Source organism: Paramisgurnus dabryanus, chromosome 2, assembly GCF_030506205.2.
Source record: "Paramisgurnus dabryanus chromosome 2, PD_genome_1.1, whole genome shotgun sequence".
Lineage (NCBI taxonomy): Eukaryota > Metazoa > Chordata > Actinopteri > Cypriniformes > Cobitidae > Paramisgurnus > Paramisgurnus dabryanus.
In genome coordinates, this window is record NC_133338.1 from 8,500,505 (window position 1) to 8,521,763 (window position 21,259).

The 21,259-nt window shown below is 38.0% G+C and overlaps 1 protein-coding gene across 1 annotated transcript in view; it reads left to right on the top strand.

Moving 5' to 3' along the window:
• The window catches only part of aldh1a3 (aldehyde dehydrogenase 1 family, member A3), a 44,636-nt gene that overhangs the window by 17,047 nt on the left and 6,330 nt on the right, over window positions 1–21,259 (top strand). The window contains exons 6-9 of the mRNA XM_065294473.2: window positions 6,813–6,941; window positions 12,020–12,133; window positions 14,721–14,823; window positions 20,776–20,960. Of these exons, the coding sequence (XP_065150545.1) occupies window positions 6,813–6,941; window positions 12,020–12,133; window positions 14,721–14,823; window positions 20,776–20,960 (531 nt within the window). The remainder of the gene's footprint in view (window positions 1–6,812; window positions 6,942–12,019; window positions 12,134–14,720; window positions 14,824–20,775; window positions 20,961–21,259) is intronic.

A 21,259-nucleotide genomic window follows, 5' to 3' on the forward strand; every position in this document is an offset into this window, starting at 1 on the left:
CGCCGATCGGAGTGCGTCAACCTCCGCGGGATCCATGTCTTGGCAAGTTCGTCCTGTTACGTACGACAGAACACATAATCCGAGCGCAGAGGTGTTTATTCACAGAATATGTTTAAGAGAGAACACTTGATGACTTCAGATTAAATAATGAGAAAACACTAATAGACAGTCAATATGTATAAGAGATAACACTCGGTGTCCTCGTGTGAATGGTGCGGAGAGGAGAAAACACTAGATCCAGAAATGTATGAGACAACACTAGAGCGGCAGTCCACTGCCGAAATCCCTTCGGGAAAAGTAGTGGGAAACACAGCACGAGCCGTAGGACATCCACTGTTCATCCGAAGGCCTCTGACAAGGAATCCTGGCGAACACACAGAGAGAGAGAGGTAAAGGCAGATGGTGCTTCAGCAGGTGTAAACGCTGGACAGCGCTCCGATGAAGTCAGCGCTCAAGGGGACCCTTTAACGGAAGAGACGCAAGCTCGGCCGTAGCCACTCCAACCGAGCGAGTGAGCAGAGACGTGAGAAAATCCAGCAGATGGTGGGTGAAGACTGGAAGCCAATCCTTAGGGCAGTGTGCAGCTGAACAGGGGATCTGGGAGAATAAAGGCAGCAGAGAGCACGGATTATATTAGCTAAACTAAAGACACGACTTGACATGAACTAGACAGAGCTAGATGGGCATGAACATACTGAGACGAACTTGCAAAGAGCTAAGGAAACAAGGGGAATTTAAATTAAACCGAAATGGGCAAAAATGAGAATCAGGTGTGTGACGCCGGTGAGAAGAGTCAGCGATAATGAGATCACCAGGTAGGAGGCGCGCACGTGTGAAGCTGTCAAAACACAATACATAAGGAAACAAAGACAAAGCGGCCGGTAAGACCGAAATCACGACAGCTAATAGACCAACTGTATACTATTGTATACAAGTGTTTAATATCGGTATCGGCCTGAAGTTGTCTGTTTAAATAGGTATCGGCCAAACAAAAAATCCTATCGGTGCACCCCTAATAACTACACCATTTTTTTAATGCACAATGAACTAACACTGTTAAAAATACTGAAGATATACTGGTAATTTTCTTCCAGGACGTTATCTGTTAATTTTACAGACATTTTTGTTAACAATAAAACACAAATGTGATGCAGTTAAAATTCAAAATGTAAGTTAAACACCACAAAAAAATCCTTTATATAAATACAATACAAAGTGTGTTTTATTGTACGGTAAAGTTGCAAAACAATAATAAATGCTAAAGACTCATTGTTCATGGTAGCTAACGCATTTACTAATGTTAATACTAATGTAATAATATTTTATTTATGACAAAAGTAAAGAGAAAGTGTCATTGGGATAGATTTGATTGTTGCGCAAATCTGGCAACCCTGTCAAGCAGGTGGGTGAACACTCAAGAGCAAGCTGACTGTGCGCCCACAACCGTAGTAATACGCATTTATGATGATGAAATGTTTCATGTTGTTGTGTTGACCCAAACATTATAACTGCTTGCACAAAAGTGTTACCCAACACAACGTTAAAAAGTTACTGTTTTTTTAAAAATCTGTAATACTGAGTTAATACATATACAAAACTACACATTATCACCTGTGAAAAGTTATCCCATTTCTGATCTGTGCACAATGTATCGTAAAAAGCTGTGAGTGACGTTTGCATCAGGACTGTTCTACAATAGTGTACACATCTACATATATGGGGCGGTCGAATGACGCATCTATGTATACATATAGGTTACATGTATTTCTTAGTAATAAACTTGTGCTTGTAATATAGCTCGAGTCCATAAGTGATACCCCAAATTATTTGGCTTGTTGAGGAGAGATGTGCTGTTACTTTTCTTACATTGCATGAGAGATCATGATGTAGAGTATGAAGATTCACCAGGGTGGCTCACTCTTTACTCTAAATCAAATTATCGTCGTCAATGAAACACAATATTGTTTTCAAATCCAAACCCTGCAAATCATCACGGATGAAAAATTGCCTTTTATCTTCTCGTGTTGCATTGGCAACAAAACACAGTTCATGCAAACTGGAGATCCTATCATAAAATTGTAATTCATATTTGGGATCGGCATGGTGGTAATTACAGAAAGCAATGCTGGCATTTAGATCGCATGAGTCACTCAGAAAGAAAAATATGAAGAGTGAACATACAATCCAAAACCATATTTAATTACAATCATGCCATCCAAAAGATGTAAAAAATAACAACCCATTTGTGTACTGATTTAAGTGTCTGATTTCACAAAGAGCTACATTACACTGGCACATTGTCTACACATAACCTTACCACTTACGTAAAGTGCTTTATAAGAAAACTTTTAGCAACTGCCATTAACACCCTAGTAACCATACATATGCAGTAGATGCCTCATTCGACTGCTTCTTATATGTAGATGCACCCACCATTTTGAAACATTTCAGTTGCAGACCTCACTCACAGTTTTCCAAAATACGACAATATTGTATTTGGTTACAAGCCTGCAGAGGTTTATAGTTCAAAAAAATGGGATAACCTTTCACAGGATAAAATATGTTGTTTTTGTATATGTAGTAACTCAATATTTCAGGTTTTTAAACTATAGTAACTTTTTTATGTTGTGTTAGCTAATGCTTTTGTCTTGGTGTACTAGTTGAGCAATTATAATGTTTAAGTCTGCACAACAGCATGTAACATTTCATAATAATACATGCGTATAAATAGGGTTGCAGAGCAGTCTGCTTGTTCTCAAAAATTTCACAAAAAAAAGTAACAAAACCAATGCTTAAGGAAATCTAGCCAAATGACCCTAGCCAAAAAATAGCAAAACTTTACTTTTAGAAATCAGTTTTTTTGTTATCGTTGCAAACAAAAATCCTTGATCTTGCACGTTTTCTTAAAAATGCAATGGAATATGCGGGGTATTTATGCAGTTTTATGCGATGCAATTGCGGGAACTTGCAAAAATTGCGGGAACTTGCAAAAATTGCAGGAACTTGCAAAAACTGTTTGCAGCTTTTCAATGATGTTCACGTCACATAATCACGTCACTTCATAACGTTCCCATGGCAATGGCCAAGGCTGCACTTGTGGGATGTAAATGCAAATTTTTTTACATTTCTGCTAAGATATATGTGACTTTTGCTACGAAAATGTGGGGATTATGAAATCATGCAAGCCTGCATATTTTGCGCACAGAAATCTGCAATTTATTTCACGTCACATAATCACGTCAATTTATAACGTTCCCATGGCAATGGCCAAGGCTGCACTTGTGTGATGTAAATGCAAAAAAATTTAAATTTCTGCTAAGATATATGTAACTTTTGCTACGAAAATGTGGGGATTATGAAATCATGCAAGCCTGCATATTTTGCGCACAGAAATCTGCAATTTATGCTGCAAAAGTGTGGCGTATTTGGAAAAAAATGCGGCCCTGCATAAATATGCAGACTTTGGCTGATTATGCATTGAATCATGTGATCCATAATCACGTTTTTCTGGAGGGACTGAGAAATAAAATAAGCTTACCTTAATGCATTGCCAGTCAATAAACAATACCCCTTCCACATTTAAACCACAGGAAAAAATAAAAAAGTAATCAAAGTAATCCAATTCGTTGCAGACTTAAAGGAGCATTTCACCCGTAGAAACATTAATCTTTATTGAAAGTGTGTCATATTTGTAGTCGAAATGTAACATACATTTAGAATTTGGTGCCTATTTGACAGAGAAAAGGGGTGTTTGTAGTCTCACTCCCTTAACAAAGACATTGCACTTCCTTCTTTCAATGATGCAAAATGATGATTTTTACATCATTGAAAGAAGGAAGTGCAACACTGAAATCTGTATTTCTCCTGTCTCAGTGGCAACTGAGGAAATGATGCATGACCATTCAAAAACATGACTGGGAATCTAACTATACAAAGCTTATGCAAATGGGTGAAGTGTCCCTTTAACAACCCTGGTTTACGTACCACCTTGGACTGTTCTAACATGGCGGATGATTATGTATACCCAGGGAGTATCAGGCATTTTAAAAGTTAGGGGCAGCTCTCAAGTGATGTTATCAAAGGCCAAACAAATTATGAAAGTGTGACATGTTTTGTATTGTATTGTATCCCATATTCGGGTAAATACATACTCATTTACATTTACATTGAATACCAATTGGCGTTTATAGCATCCAGTGGCAGGAATATGCCATGATAACTTACAGGAAGCACGAAAAGTGCCTATTTTTTGTGAAATCATACTTCAATTTAAAAAACAACTTTGCAAGACTGGAGACTTTGAGACCTCTGTGGACTAGAGGCCTTTACGAGTCCATTTAGATCCAAAATCCCAAGGTCCGACCCGATTGTTGAAAACAAATGTAACTACGGCTCAAGTTGGTTGTGAGGATGCAGGGCTGCAGACTGCACAACCATCGGTGCTTTTACATTTGGGTGCAGTTGGGTTCAAAAACAATTGCCACTCGGTTGGGATGGAGTCAGGTCAAATTTTCCTGTGTTTGTCTCGGGTCGGGTCTTTCTTTCAAAAATATTTTAAAAATATATATATATATATATATATACATGCACGTAGAGGTAAAAAGTGATTCAGTCATTTCATTGGACCGGACAAGACCTCTACTGTGGACATCTTCATTTTAATGACCATGCCTCATTCTTAATCGGTTCCATTGTCTTTTGTCATCTCGCGTCCAGAGTAAACATGGTGTAAGATCAAATCATAATGTAGAAATTCAGTCGTGACATAACACACAAATAGTTGGTCCCAAAAACTGCCACCGGGTCAATAGAGTGCCGCAGGGATGACATATTTTTTTAGACAAAACCCGAAAGTGAGTTAACATTTTAGCACTTCCGATTCCATTGTCCCGAAGTTAATGGGTTTTTAGTTAAACTCCTTAAATAAAAGTTGGGGTTAATATAAGCCCAAGATGTTTTCACGTTTTATTCTACGACATAAAACATACTAGTAATACCCCCACTTGTGACTTTTTAAAGCTTTAATGTGTCTTTAAAATGGCGGTTGCTACATTGGACTACAGACTTTGTCTGGGACTTTAAACGTCATCACACAATTTAAACGTCAAATTGCATATTTCTACCATTAAATTACAATCGTATTGTGTTGCACCTTTATTAATCGTTTAATGTTTTTAGTAAATTAAAACAGTCAAACATACGTGTTTAGACACGGATGTTACAACTGGACATATCAAGCGATCTCTTCTAACAAAGCAATAGTGAAACGCAGTAACTTGAATAAAGTAAAATGTCTTACTTGCTGTGTCATTTTCGTCAGATCCAATATTAGTGGTGCTTTTAATCACAGTCTCTCTGCAAATCCAGCATCGACTTGCTTCTTTACAAGTGAATCCGCACAGTACACAAGGTAATCAAACACTCCCCACGCGAGCTGGAACTCTTCAAAAACAACCTTTATCCACGCATTCCTAATGTTATTTTCCGAGCCTCCGAATTAAAGTATTCAGCTTCTGTGTTGTTCCCACGCGGTTCTTCCACAACCCAAGACTTCGTTACCATGGTTACCAGATCACCGCGTCAAAATAAAAGTCTATCAGAAAAAATTTATTTAAAAGTCATTTTGGTTACATTTGGCAATCTTTAAAGACATGTTTACTTATTGAGACACACGTGTGTCACGCGAAGCTGTGGGCGGGGCTACAAAAGTGGTCATTGTATTTGGCTATGGGGAGGTGCTTCAATTCTACTTTGATGTCATATTTCTCCGAATTCCACACTTGGTTGTAAAACTGGCTTGATGCCAAAAACTGTTATATTTCAGTAGCACGGACGTTTTCAGTTCTGAAACTTGCAGGATGTTCATTTAACTATGATGACCTCTTATATAACAAAGTATCAAGTTAAAATTGAGTATTTGATTCACCGCTCCTTTAAAGTGATTATCTTCTTAAACAAAAAGTGTCTTCAACTTTTGTTAAACACATAGATTATTTGTTGCAATAATGCAAAAGTTTTAGGGAAAAATAAATGGGATTTTTGGTGAGGGAACCAGTGTCCCGCTAACTTCCGGATTGGCCTACAAAAATATGTCATCCCTCTGGCACTTAATAAAGTGCTGGAGACAGAATTACCTTTTTCTAAAAATGCAACGCCCCTGCATATAGCGGTCCATAGAAACAGCTGCCTATGAGGCATCTATGTATATGTATCTTTACCAACCACCTAGTTATGTGCTAATGCATGCTAAAGTCGGATTATTTCCCACCTTAAAACTGGAAATAGCAACTGAATTAAGTAACATTAAAAGTATTTAGTAACATTAATACATCGAAAGTGTTTAGTAACATTAAAAGAGCACTGGCCCGTCGCTGTGGAAAGTGCTCTCACATATGGTGCAAATGTGCTTTTGGCAACCCAAGTTCGAGTCCCGGCTTGAGGTCCTTTTCCGATCCCATACCCCTCTCTCTACCCTGTACTTTCCAGTCCTCTCACTACATTACAGTTTTCAAATAAGGGCAAAATTGCAAAAAAAAAAATACAATTAAAAGAACACTGGCCCGTTCCAGACATTACTTCCAGGTTGAGGTGGGAAATATCCTTCAACCGAGATATGGTACATAGCATAACAACCATTCAACATCTTAATAACAACAGCAACTGCCTGGAAACCACCTCCAAAATATGAGCATCTTGTCAACTAGGCAAATGTAAAAATGTCTTGTTTTGATTTTTGATTTGAAAATGAAGTTGCAGGTCAGGGGAACACCATATATTTTTAATTTGCTTTCTGTTGGCCTTTACATTTGTAGTGGAACCTCCCTCTGCTGATGTTTATGTGGAAGATAGCACCGGCCCTGGCCTGTGGCAACACGGTGGTCATTAAACCCGCCGAGCAAACCCCACTGACAGCTCTCCATGTTGGTGCCCTAATAAAGGAGGTATGGTTACACTGAGGGATTATGGGATTGTTTTTGCTTGTATGATAATATTAAAATGTACATTAATGATTGATTGCATCAGTCTTGTTTGTCTTGATACAACCCAGTGTGGTTTAATTTGACACATTGTAAAACGTTTGTAAGCCAGGTTTTTCCAGCTGGGGTTTCATGAAGGGGCTGCAGGGGGTTTGTGAGCTTATGATACAGAACAAATGCCAATGCCAAATTAAAAACAGATGCAATTTGCAATTTAATAACACACACACACACACATGGATATTTATGTTCGACGTGATCTCATGAGAATATGTGTGTATTTTTTACATAAAGTGTGGTTGTACCACACATACATTTACTTACGTTTTCATACACACTGAAACGTATAATATAGATGTATTGACAGGACTAATATGTTAACTATTTATGTATTAACAGCTTTAAAGATGTACAGATTTGTACGTATCCATAAATACCAAAATTGTGCGTATTGGCATTTCTTACTCATATTAATGACATGTTTTCTGTCAAATTTTCAGACTTATTTAAGACAGTTTACTCATTTACCTAATGAAATGTTTATGACTTTCAGAGAATTACATAATATTACATATTAAACAAGACTGCACTTTAAAACCTTAAAATGAATACAATTTTGTGATTATTTAACCATTTTATCAATGGCGGCCTGTGACTTTTTTTTCAAGGACACACAATGCGAAGTTTGTCACAACACGTATGTAGCCCGTCATGTGTGTGGTTCGTAATTTCAAAATATGTGTTCTGCGCATCAAGTGATCCTGTGCATCACGTGTGTTGTCAAAATAAGTGCCTGCTGCAGACGCGTCTAAAGGGTTTATGATAAAAGAGACGCTCCCGCTTGCCAGATACTCGCATAATCTCATGCGTAATCAGAGTTTACTGTTAAGGGAGTGTCTTGCGTGTATTTTGTGAACGTGAGCGTCTCTGTTATCATGAACGGTTTTGACGCATGTGCAGCGGGCACTTATTTTGACAAAACACGTGATGCAAATGGGTCACGTGACGCAACAAACACATATTTTTAAAATCTCGCGTTTGTTATGAATTCAAATTTAAATATTGCGCCTTAAGAAGCTTTACGACACCTCATTGGCTCTTGCATGCTACATCACAGATTTGCAACAAATGCTCATTGGATCTTACGTGCTACGTCACAGATTTGCGACATTGCCGTCTTTTAGTCGATGTACTTTCGAAATTTGGAATGTGTGCCTTGACAGAGAGAAGCTGGATTAACATTCTAGTGAATTTATAATTTAATCACTTCACTGTACTTCATATACTCCAGAGAGGACGGTGGCAGCAGCACTTTAGCAGTGTTTTAACTTATTTTGTTACTGCTTTAGAAATTTTACAATAAATAGGTTATTATGATAACACTTGTCTGTCTGTTATGCTTTTTATAAAGGATATGATTAGGATATGATTTTAACAGGATATGATTTTAATTAACTGTTTTGGGTAGTTTTAGAGGTAGGACTGCATTAGTGGCTTAAAATGACTTTTAAATGCTATATTTTTACTATTATTACAAAATATTCCTAGACATTTTGGATGGGGTTTAGGAATGTATATAGGTTTGAAGGTATGCCGGTGCGGTCCCAGTGAAAGTTCTGTAAGTGAGTAGTAGCGACTTTTTCCCAATACGCGCTTCAATCGGTAGCCATTGGAGAGAGAAAAAGAGCGGTGTTACATGAGCCCTCTTTGAGCTCCTGGAAGATGAGCTGAGCTGCTGCGTTCTGAACTAATTGAAGTGTTTTAATAGACAGTACAGGAAGGCCAGCAAGAAGAACATTGCAGTAGTCCAGCCTGGAGATTATAAGGGCCTGAATCAGAAGTTGTGCTGCATGCTCTGTGGGTAACACTTTATTTCGATAGTCCACTTTAGACATTTTACTAACTATAAGTAACTTTGCAACTACTTATCAACTACCAATCTTTAGAGAATGTCTGCTTAATATATACTGACACTTTATTGCGATGATATCTCAACAGACATTCAACTGTCTATAAGTATCTTTGCAGGTGCATATCAACTTATTCCACTAAACCAAACCTCTTCCCTAACCCCAACCCTTATAGTCTACTAATACACTAATGACAGTTAGTTGACGTATAGTTGCAAGTTATTGAAAGTTAGTTGACATGTAGTTGCAAACTTATTTATAGTTAATAAAATGTCTGAAGAATACACTGAGGTTTCTTGCCGTTTTAGAAGGAGAAAGGGTTGTGTTGCCAAGTTGAATGGATAGGTCTTGCTGTAGCATGGGTTGTGCCGGAAAAACAAGCAACTCCGTCTTAACAAGGTTCAGCTGGAGGTGGTGTTTCTTCATCCAAGCCAAGATATCTTTTAAGCAGGCTGTAATGCATGCTGCTATGGTGGGATAATCTGTGTGAAATGAAAAGAAGATCTGTGTGTCATCAGCATAGCAGTGGTAGGAAAATCCATGTGCCTGTAGTATAGGTCTTAAGGATGTTGTGTAGATCAAAAAAGGAGTGGACCAAGCACTGATCCCTGAGGGACCCCGGATGCAAATGTGCCAGTGAGGAGGGAAGTGTTGATGATACGTGCAAGTGCTGGTGTGTCTGAAATGGTAATAAATTGGTTCAAGGGGGCACGTGGTAGCGTGGGTGGTAAGAAATAGGAGAGTTGTTAGACTTGCGCAGCGGTGGTGAGGCGAGTTAAGTCAAATGAGGAGGTGAGTGTGTGGAAGTACACGGCGTAGGACTTCTCCAGGCGGATGTTTAAGTCCCCAAACTAATAAAGTGTAAAAGTGCAAAACCAATAAAGTGCAATAAAAAGAAACTTTTTGGCCAGAGCACACGAGTAAGCAAAAAAGGAACTAACAAACACGTTAACAGGAGATAACAAACACAAACAGAGCCGAACGTTAACACTTTACAGTTAATAAACGAGTATATTAACTAAACAAACAAGCAAGTTTTTCTTAAATCACAACAGATAAGAGTCTAGGCAATAGAAAAACAGGGTAAACGAGGCATATACCAAACTCACATACTACTGTGTTCCCATTAAGACGAGTCGCTTTCTACTGAGTTAGCTTGGTAAACCAGCTGCTTAAATAACATACGGTCGCTGGACATGGCTTAGCAATTAGCAAAATAAAAGCTTGAATGACATCACTGGTACACGTATCGTAACTGCGATCTAGTCACTTTGCACTTTAAGTGCAAAACTAATAAAGTGCAAAAAAAAATAACTTTTTGGCTAGAGCACACAAGTAAACAAACGAAGCAACTCTGCAATGGCTTCTGATTGACATGGTTGGTTTGGCATGCTCATGACAGCGCTTCATATAGGGTTTTTGCCTGTTCGTGTGGATGCAGAGATTTTTTTATGAAAGAAGAAAAAAATCAGTTTATAAAAATACCTGTGTACGTGTGGACTAAAAACAGGTCCCACAGACCTGAATTTCACACGGTTAATCTAGCAAAATCGTCCAAGTGTAAACACACTCTAAAATTGAAGTTGATTTTTTTTATGTTGCGCCACCGGATTCAACTGATTTGTTTTTTAAAAATTGTTATAGTTAGTCAATCTTTTCATTATGTTCTGCACATACACTTCTGTTTTACTTCCTTGGGCTAATTCGTCCCGCTTATATTATTTTCATTTGTAAGCCACTGTGAACCCACTGCGCAAAGTGACGTCGGAATTACGTCTTTTTCATGTAATTTTTGGACGTCCGAATCCGGTCCATAAAAGGGGTTGTTTTGTAACGGCAGGTGACGTCTTTTTTTCGACGTGTTCTGCACGTCTAAAAATGTTGACAACCGTAGGACCGCCGTGTAAGGAAAAGAGACATGAAAAAAGCGAAAAGACATGATTGCCTCTGCGCTTCACCCATCCACCGCACCCGAAACCTTTCAGACATTTCCTGCCGGCTGTGGGATTCGAACTCCCGATCTCCGTGATACAAACAAGTCTCTCTAACCACTCGGCCACATGGCCATACTTTCAAATAGTATATAAGGCATTCTTATTGCATTCATATCATGAACAATTTAAAATGACAATATTTTCATGTTAAATTGTTAGTATGGTCATATACTTTTAATATAACGAACTACACATTTAATTACATATTTTTAATAGTCATTTAGATGAATTTTGTACGTAATTCAAGAAAGCAGAAAAAAACAGTACTGTAATAATAATATAGACTATTTGTATGTATGAATCATGTTGGTACAATAATGCTGATATTTGTAAATAAACACATTTTTATAGGCCTAATCATGTAATATAGACATAGACCTGTCATAGACGTCCAAATGACGTCCAAAAATTACCCAGTTTAAACGTCAAATGTTGCCCGTAAATATGACGTCCAAATGACGTCCAAAAAATTACCCAGTTTAAACGTCAAATGTTGCCCGTCAATATGACGTCCAAATAGGGTCATGGTGGGACGTCCAAATAGTGGACCTAGTTTGGACGTCGAATACAGGTCCAGAATTGGTCATGGACCGACGGACCCAATATAGACATGATCTGCACGTCTATCCAACGTCCTGTGTTTAGTGGGAAAGTGTCTGTCTGTAATTTATTTCTTTAGGTGTAAAACTTTTGTTAAGATTAGAAGGCTCTTGTGTAAGCCACAGTCTTTTGTGTAAGTTGTATTAAAGAATGCCTCAGCTGCAGTGTGTCACAAATTGTCTTGTTTAATTCTTCAAAGAGGGCAGGGTGCATGAATCACTGTAATGACATGGAGTGCAGCTGTACCCACTTTCTATTCAAGCGCTCTCTATCTAAAACAGAGTTGATTTATGTATCCATCATTATGAATGAGATCAATCTGGTTTAAAGTCATCCGAAAAAAGCATCTCTTTATGTACATTATGTCGTCTTTTGCCCCATGGGCAATTTGTAAACTATTCATTTCTGATTATATGATTTAGTCTCTGCTTCTGTAGAAAAGCCTAGGTATTAAGAACTGTTAAGCAGTATTAAGCCAGTATGCTTTATAGAATAACAAAGATTGTTAAAAGCCAATTCTTTGTTTCATGTGATGCAGGCAGGTTTTCCACCTGGAGTCGTGAATATCGTACCGGGATTTGGACCTACGGCTGGGGCGGCAATCGCAAGTCATATGAGCATTGACAAAGTGGCTTTCACAGGCTCCACAGAGGTAAGGAATTTGTCCTCATGGGAAACAACACTTGTTTTAAAGTTGGCACATAGGCAACTGCTTAAGAGTTCACAAGAAATAATGCAGTTCTCAGGTTCATTCAGGGTTTCAGTTTTCTCTCTATTGGGGGATACGGAGTACTGGGGTCTTTGTTTTATTTTTGCATTTTATATCACTATAATAATATTTTTTTAACATTTATATTGATGACAATGGTCTAATTTTTGGGCTATATTTCACTGCAATGACTTACTGACTAATACCTGTCAATATTTAAGTGAATTTGTGCTTAAAGTGCCCATTTTATGACTGATTTTCCACAAGTTAAATAGGTGTATGAATTCCATAAAACATGTTTCAAAAGTTGTTTGCTCGAAATAGCTTGTAGGAGACGATTGTTACCCATTTCTAGTAGCCTCTGTTTCAGTGCATTTCAGATTGTGCCATTTTGAGGTGGTCATTACATATTTATGAGCTACTGCTCCTTTGGCCATGCCCCACTACTAACGTCATTGGCGCATGCGCAATGGTATCCCAAGTAGTACTAGGGTGACCATACGTGCCATTCTTCCCGGACGCATCCCGTCCAGGATTTTGTGTTCGTCTTCCGGAAGTCGTATTTGTCGACCGCATACGTCATAGAGGATTATTATTATTATTACAGAAAAGTAACCGTTACATTTTAAGGTAAGAATGAAACTACGATTATATATCTTATGTTTTTAACTGAATGGCGTATGCGGTCAACAAATACGACTTCCGGAAGAAGACGTTAAAACTTTGTTTTAAAAAGTATAATACAAAATATCCAAATAGCGCTGTTATTTCCGTGAGACATGATAATAACATGCAGTATAGAGGATATCAGCGATGTGACTGCTCTCTAGTTACCTGGTGGGTGGAGACCTGGGTAGTGGGTTGGTGGGCAGGAAATTCAGAATTTGACGACAAGGCTAGTTAAGTCACAACGGAGCTGATTTTGAAACTGTGCAATCTGAGACTCAAGGCAGAGGACATTCAGAAACCTGTATCTCACTCAAAACAACATGGATGGATTTTTTCCCAAGTTTGTATGCGTGTGGAAGCACCAGAGACACAAAATAACACACCAAAACGCAAAAAAAGTGAGTTTTTCATAATATGGCAACTTTAAAACATGCAATAAAAAAACTGTTAATGGGCTAAGAAAAAAATTGTGAAATAATTTTACTTTTTTCTTAAACACTTATTTCAAGAAAATGTGTCTTACCCCACTGGCAGTTTTTTTTAGCTTGAAGCACAAATTCACTTAAATTTTAAATTTTAGTCTAAAAAATAAACTTATTTTCTTAGGTCAATTTAACCATCAAGAAAATGCATCTTGATTTAGGAATTTGTAATTATTTGTACTGAAAACAAGATAAAAATCCTAAGAAAGTCATTTTTTGCAGTGTACAGTGTACACCTTGTATCATTGTTTATATTGTTGCGCGTAGTGGTTGTAGCATATCTTTGCACACGACTAGTCGTCATCCTTCACCCATCTTTGGGAAGCTCCTCTTGTTTTATTTGCTGGTGTCATTTAAAGAGGCAATAAACCGTGTCGATTTTATTGTTTTATACTGTTGTCTGAGGTCTACTAATGATGTTCGCGTGGTTTTTACATTCAAAAACATCAAAAGCAATAAGTAATAGGCTATTTTGTAACATGGTTCTGATGCTGTCTGGAGAAATGGTTGGTTAAGAAGTGGCAGGCCGCATTGAAAACCTGGACGTAAACGCCCACTGCTATGATTTGATAGCTTCATTCCCCGTCATTATGTGTGGGAAATCTTTTAAAAACATTAATGTGTAAAAATAGCAGCCGAACACATACGTTTAATCCATCTAGGTACTAAAGATGATACACATAAATGACAATACGTATAGTAAAGTAGAAACAAAACTTTAAACCCGACGTGACTAAATTACCGTATACAACACAGTAAGCGGGCATTAGAATCTAAACTGCGGCTGGTAAGTCCTTATCACTAACTTTGTATATTTCTATTGTGCTTGTGAGATTGCTCTTACATACACGTAATGTTAAATACCACAGTTTTATCATAAAGAAGCTTTGTTGAGTGTTGGACCATTCAAACGCAACTTGCCTAAATTACTGTATACAACACAGTAAGCAGGCATCAGAAACTAAATCACGGCTGGTAAGTCCTTATCACTCACTTTGTATATTTCTATTGTTATATTACAATCATATTGTTAAGTGTTGCACCGTTAAAACTAGCCGCATTAGTGAAACTGTTTACAAGTATAAATATAATATAAATATTATTCCCAAGAAGTAAAAAATTACATCTTCCCATCAGCTATAAAGGTTGCCTCTCCCCTAAACAATTTAGAAACCTCAACTGCTATTTCTTTTATCCATTCTGTAAATAAGCTCTGTAGGAGAGGTTTTAAACAACCATGTGACCTTAAGTGCTATAATTTCTAACATTGTTTCTTTGTCATTATCTACATAAGATGCCAGATGACAAATACGATACATTCAACAACAAGAAAAGCTTCTGGAAGCATACTAAGCATTGGTCTTTGGCTTTGTGTTCAGGTGGGGCAGCTGATCAAAGAAGCGTCGGCCAGGAGCAACCTGAAGAGAGTGACTCTGGAGCTCGGGGGCAAAAACCCCTGCATTGTGTTCGCTGACTCAGATCGTGAGTGATGTGGTTTTCCTGAAACAATAATGAGCTTGCAGGGATCAGGAGAGATGTGTATTTTACCAAATGAGTGTGCACAGGTCTTAAAGTAATAATAGTTCACAAGAATGAAACAAAATCTGTCATTTTTAACATTTGTTTTAAAGAATCCTCACACAGATCTTTGACGGTTCCTTATATCTTGACATCTGTCTAGGTTCATAAAGACATAAAACACCCATATAACACTGCCAAAAACAAGCAGGACAGGTGATGAATCAATGAAAAGTGGTTTATTCCAAACAAATTTATACAAACATGAGGGCAAACGTACTAAAAACCATATTCAAAGAAAAGAATAAAGGAAAAATACAAAAAAACCTCAAGAAATAAACCACATAAAGTTAGCAGCCCATGCTGTTATAATGGCTAAAACAACACTGAGACACAGAACCCCTATAAATACTCTTTTTGGCCTCTACCAAATTACCCACAAGTATATGATATGATAAATAATACCTTAACAAATAAACCCCTAAGTCATAATAATATCTATAAAATCACATAGATGAATAATAAGAGCTCTGTACATGGTAATGACATATCGTGAGGCTCAAACGCGTTTGTTTCCCCATTTTTATGTAAACTTTGTGCATGCATGGAAAACAGGCCAATCTCAACATAACACAGACTGTTTTTTCACATTACACATTAAATTAAGTACAAAGTTGTTAAAATGTTTACTATGTGCACTACTGACATGAGCCTCAGAGCAGAGCAATCAGAGCAGAGCTCTACATTATTATTCATGACTCTTCCAAATAGGGCAAAAATAGACAATTTCATTTAAAGGACAAATCATAGGGTTGTAAATGGGCAAAAACGTTTCTGGATCATTTTTGCACCTAATAAAGTTACATAACTTCTATGTAAATATCAAAGAACAATTTAACATATTATTTCAATAGATTATTTGGCATCTCTAAGCTACTTAAAAACTGAACATGATGGTATAGTCCAATAGGCTACGTACCATCACATACTGTACTTCTTTTGACGCATGTGCTATATCTCTAAGTCCCCTAAGGCCAAATTTTTATTATTTACCCGTGCATCTCTCAAATCTCATTCTCCATAGTTCAGCTTCTATGTCAAGTTCAGTTATGACACACATGATGACATCAGACATGCTTTCATCAATACATCATAATGCAATCTGAACCCATTATGTCAATGAGATTTTTAAGCTTATTAGAGGTGGTCTGTTCATCAAACAAAAACTTGTATGTCTCCTCCATTTTTTTTTCTTAGAATTTACTTTTGCCAGATATTTTTCAAGTAAATTGTACACATATGTAAATTAAGTAAATCTAATTAAGCAAGTTAAGTAAAATTACACTGTAAAAAATATGTGATATTAATTTAAAAGTATTATGTATAATATTGTTACCAAAAAATATTTTAAAGTACTTTTAAGGCTTACTTCTGTAACGGAATCTTCCTGATTTAATCACGTAAAATTTCCTCTTTTCTTTTAGTATTTCCATATTTATTATTATATAACACATTATGATGAGCATTTAAAAAGAGACTGGTCTCAGTACTGGCATAAGCACAGTTATTGCTCACTGAGTGAAGTAACACACATCATGATTTTCATTGTGTCACCTACAGTCTAAACAAAAGCACCACTCTTCTGAACAACGGTAACAGAAACATTAAACACTAACAAGTCTTTCTTCAACTCAAAACACATAAAATAGAGTATAATTTCAGATTTTACTCTCCAAATGCGCTGTGCCATGAAAACATGCAGGGAACTACAAGTCTAGTTAGGTGTCAGTTTGATATGAATTTTTTAACCTGTTTTTTGATTTCACTTTGATGATTCCTTTTTAAAGCTCCACTGTGTAAGATCTACTCCCATCTAGCGGTGAAATTCTATATGACAACCAACTGAATATTACTTTCTAGCCAGCCCCCCCCCCCCTATTCGGAACGCGTTTTAACTCATACGGTGGCCGTGTCGTGCCAAGGTTAACATGGCTTCCAGTAGCTACAAAGCAAAAGCAATGAAAAAAATTAACAATTTGCAATGTCCTTTGCATGTGATCCGTCAAAGCACACAGATTTATGTTAAACATGGAAAAAGATGTGATTTTCATGATATGTTTGCTTAAAATCACGTACATCCATAAACGTAGCTAAGACACTCCTTTTTCATCGACGCGAGTAAAAATGTCCCAGGGGCAGTTACACTTGGTATTAAGATGTGTTTTCGTCGATCGGATCACAAGTGGACGAGAGAGACACATCACGTTTACACTTGGTGTTTAAATCCGTTCCATTTTCGACCGCTTCCCTCCAGATTACTGAGGGGATGGTCTGTGGACGAGTCCCTCTCCTGTCATTTAATCATGAGCGGGAGTAATGACGGGTTTAAATGGACGCAAACTAATATTATGTCCAATGCTTATGTTTTAAGTAAACATGTTACATGTCCGTGTATATGTAAGAGCTTTCTCTGATATTGGTGAAATAAGATCGCTCAATCTTGACACGCTTGTGAAATGAAACAAAAGACGCGCAGATCAGTTTTATCAATGAAAGGCTAAAAATAGGGCTGTCACCGTGTGTTTGTGCTAGAGGTCAGAGAAGATGAAAAACATTTTTCTCAGTACCTCAGATTACATAAATGGGCGGAGAGACGGCGTGTGGCTGTTCGAACACATTAAACCACATGCGTGTTTACACTAACAAGTGTTATGCATAATCATGCTATAGTTAGCCAAGGAACTATAAAACTTCAAGTTTACAACACGGACTGTATAGATGTAAACGAATATGCTGAATTACCTGTGGAGAAGATATAATGTGCAACTTCTGTCTCCCTTGAGTCCCATCTTGGAAAACTAACATTACTCCAATATTGACTTTGGTCTTGTTGTTTTTCCTGTCGCGTTGTCGTTTTCAATCCCCTTTTCGCTTCCTTGGCGACGTGTTTTAATGTCCTCGAAAATAGATCTTCAACAGGCTTTCAAATCTGCCTCAAATCAAAGATCGCGGGATCACCACGGGTTGCAGCCGAAGGATTCAGTCTGCACAGGTCGCATATGTGGGCTGCATACGTCATCAAACCTGGTTTATTTAAATTAACTGATCATTACATTCACAAGTCATAATCATATTACATCAATTTACAATTAACTAAGAATAATTGTCAGCTTTATAATTGTTAATATTCTGAAATAATGACGTATACCGCCTACACATGCAACCTCGGGAGGCTTCAGCTAGCGGCCAGCGTGAGTGTAGTCTGAAAGCGCGAAAGGCGGAGCTTGAATTTCAGGAATGTCCCTCGTCGGCGAATGTATTTCAAAGATGGAGGCACAACATGGATGCGCCAGTCGAGCGATTCGACCGTATGTATTTTAAATAGCAGATTCTACACTTACGAGAATACTTTGATCAGTGGGTGGGAAGTAATTCGCATGAATGAGCACATACTTTTGAAAGAAAACATGGGTTTTTGCTAAGAATTAACTCAAAAAGGTACACAGTGGAGTTTTAACATCAATAGACCCTTTTACTCTTTGTACACAATGATGATATAGCAGCGTATGCGCACGCATTTTGGCAACAGAAGTATGGCTAGATTCAGCAGTGTAGCAACACAGACAGAGATAGTTATGTAAAAAAATAAATAAATTTAGCAGATGGCCAAATATAAAGTGGCTGGATACATATATACGTATATTATATTAGTACCAAACACAACAACCAGACATTTTGCTGCAGGGAAACCGTTTTGATAAACTTTCTGAGTTTCTGAGCTAACACGTTAGAACCACTGGGGAACAACACCACTTCCGTTGCCAAAATGCGCGCGCAGGCTATGTGATCACGTGTGTGCTGTAAAAGGGTCTATTAGCATCATTGTATGGATGTTAAATAGATATCAAGTTTTTGTCGGCAGTTTGATTAGCATTTTTATTTTGATGTCAATGTCTGACGTCTCTTCAACATCAGTAGTGCCTGCTGGGTTACTACAGTATGAAAAAACATCTTATTATCCTAACTTATCTGCTGAGTAAGCATTGATAGAAATCTCATTCATTTTGGTAAAACTCCTTCTGCAAACCCCACTAAGGGGCTGATCACAAAGAACGCTTTTATGACAGTGACCTTTTGAATGATTTTTTTATGGGCAGTGAGCATTATTTGCGCTATTTATCAGCACCGAACGCCTCACGTTTTGGCCACCTCCCGCGCCATGCATTTTTACAGGAGCGCTCTGAGCGGACAAGCGCCTAACGTAATGAGTGTTTTTCCATTGTCCAATCGAATGAGGGGAGAGGCGGGCCTTTCATTTTGGTGACAGAAGTTAACAGTTGCTTGGAACAACCGAGGGGCAACCTTCCGATCTCTCTGATGAAGCCAATACGGAAGTGACTTAAACTGCAATTCATTGACTGACCGCTGGAGGCTGACTTCAAAAGAGAGTCAATTCCCATAGACCCCCATGTTAAAATGTCCAACTTTACAGCAGAAAATAATGTTTACAGCCTGGTACAAAAAGTGATCCTGGTCTTTATAGCTAATTTTGCCCTTAATGACACCTGTAAGGGGGTGAATTTTTTTGTAACTCGTTCATTTAAATTATATTAAGTCTTAAAGTGCTGCATAATTTAGGGGCTGGACACACCAAAACTTTTAAACGCGGCTGAAAACGCCTTGAGGACGCCGAATGCCAGCTGTTTTTCAGCTGAGTGCCAGCTTTCTTCAGCTGAGCGCTTTGATAGCTGTGATACTTCAGCTGCGAGCCGGTTGGTTGCTGTGGTAATGTCCCGCCCCTCCTCCATTGTGATTGGGCGGCCGTGTGAGATCTGACATTGACGAGCGGAGCTTTTCTCCCAAAGTTGAATCTCTTTCAACTCTCGAAGTTCAGCGCCGAGCGCGGAAAAACCGCCGTGCGCCGTTTTTCAGCGCGAAAAAAAACGGCTAGCAGCTGGCTTATTTGAAAAACGCCGAGCTTCCATTGGAAACAATTGAAAACATGCGCCTGCCGCGGGCGTAAAAGTTTTGGTGTACACAACTCCTAAGGGCGTGGCAACTTGAGAGTCGAGCTAGGCGGGTGTGGTTTCAACTACAAGATGGCGACGGCAGGCACTGCCTACTATTGGCTAAAAAAAGCTCTTCACAAATTTATGGATGACATCACGGACACTACGTCTATATTTTTTTAAATAGTCACTGACTGTCTTCTGTGTATTTGTTGCACCTCTTGCCCTCGATCAAGGTCTGGCGTTTAAGGCGTTTAAAACGTGTTTGGTGTGATCGTCCCCTTAGAAATCTCTCATTGACATTGCATAAGATGGCAAAATATCAAATCAATTAGCATTTATTTAAAAAAAGCACAAGGCAAAGAGAAACATTTCACGAAGAAGCTTGTATGGTTTCCAATAATGAAATTTAGCATGATTTGTTTGCTAATGCCACTTGGTTTGATAATGCCATTGATAATTGATTATCTCTATGTATGATTTTAGTTCCAAATACTTTTTGGGACCACTGCATGTTGTTATATGATTAGGGTTAATTTAAGTGTGTTTTACCACCGTAAGGGTTTTTCTTCTTTTAGAGGTCTTTTTGGCTTGAGTTTATTCCGGCCTAGAGATGTTGCAATACTCAAGACCACCCATGCAGCTGTAAGCTATTCGCTGATTTGTAATCACGTATTACTGTTATTGTGTATGTTACCAAATGCACATAAACCCAGATTTATGTCAATGCACAGCTCATAAAACTCAAGAAATAATTTAGTGTTATCAAGTTTACGAATTAATTGCATAAACAATTTGCACAAATTTGTAACTTTACTGCCTAACTGACTGCAGTTTCGCAGAAAGAAACGTAGCATATGAAATTTGTGAAAAACCTGACTGATGAGTCAAATCTCTCTGTGTGCAGTGCAGTTGGCGGTTGAGGAGATTCAGAAAGGTGCATTCTTTAACCAGGGCCAGGCATGCACCGCTGCGTCCCGCGTGTACGTACAGGAGCAGGTCTATGATGAGTTTGTGCGGCTCAGTGTGGAAAGGGCCAAGAACATAGTGGTCGGAGACCCCATGGATCCACGTACCTCACACGGGCCACAGGTGACAATCTCTTTTCTACTTGAATTTTGCTTTTTAAAGACATATTATTTCCTTAATAAACCAATACTTGAATGCTTTTGATTGGCTAGTCTAGCAATCTAATAGTCCACTAAACTGTTGTAAATCAATCCAATTTAGGCCACATTTATTGAATTGACTCCGATCCGATAAGGCCCACAGACATGTAAGCAGGAAAATAGCGCATAAATTCCGAAATTCTCTGATTGGTTTCAGGCCTCATATGTGAAAATAAATCAGATATGAATCAAATACATGCATTCACGTCCACAATCTAAGGG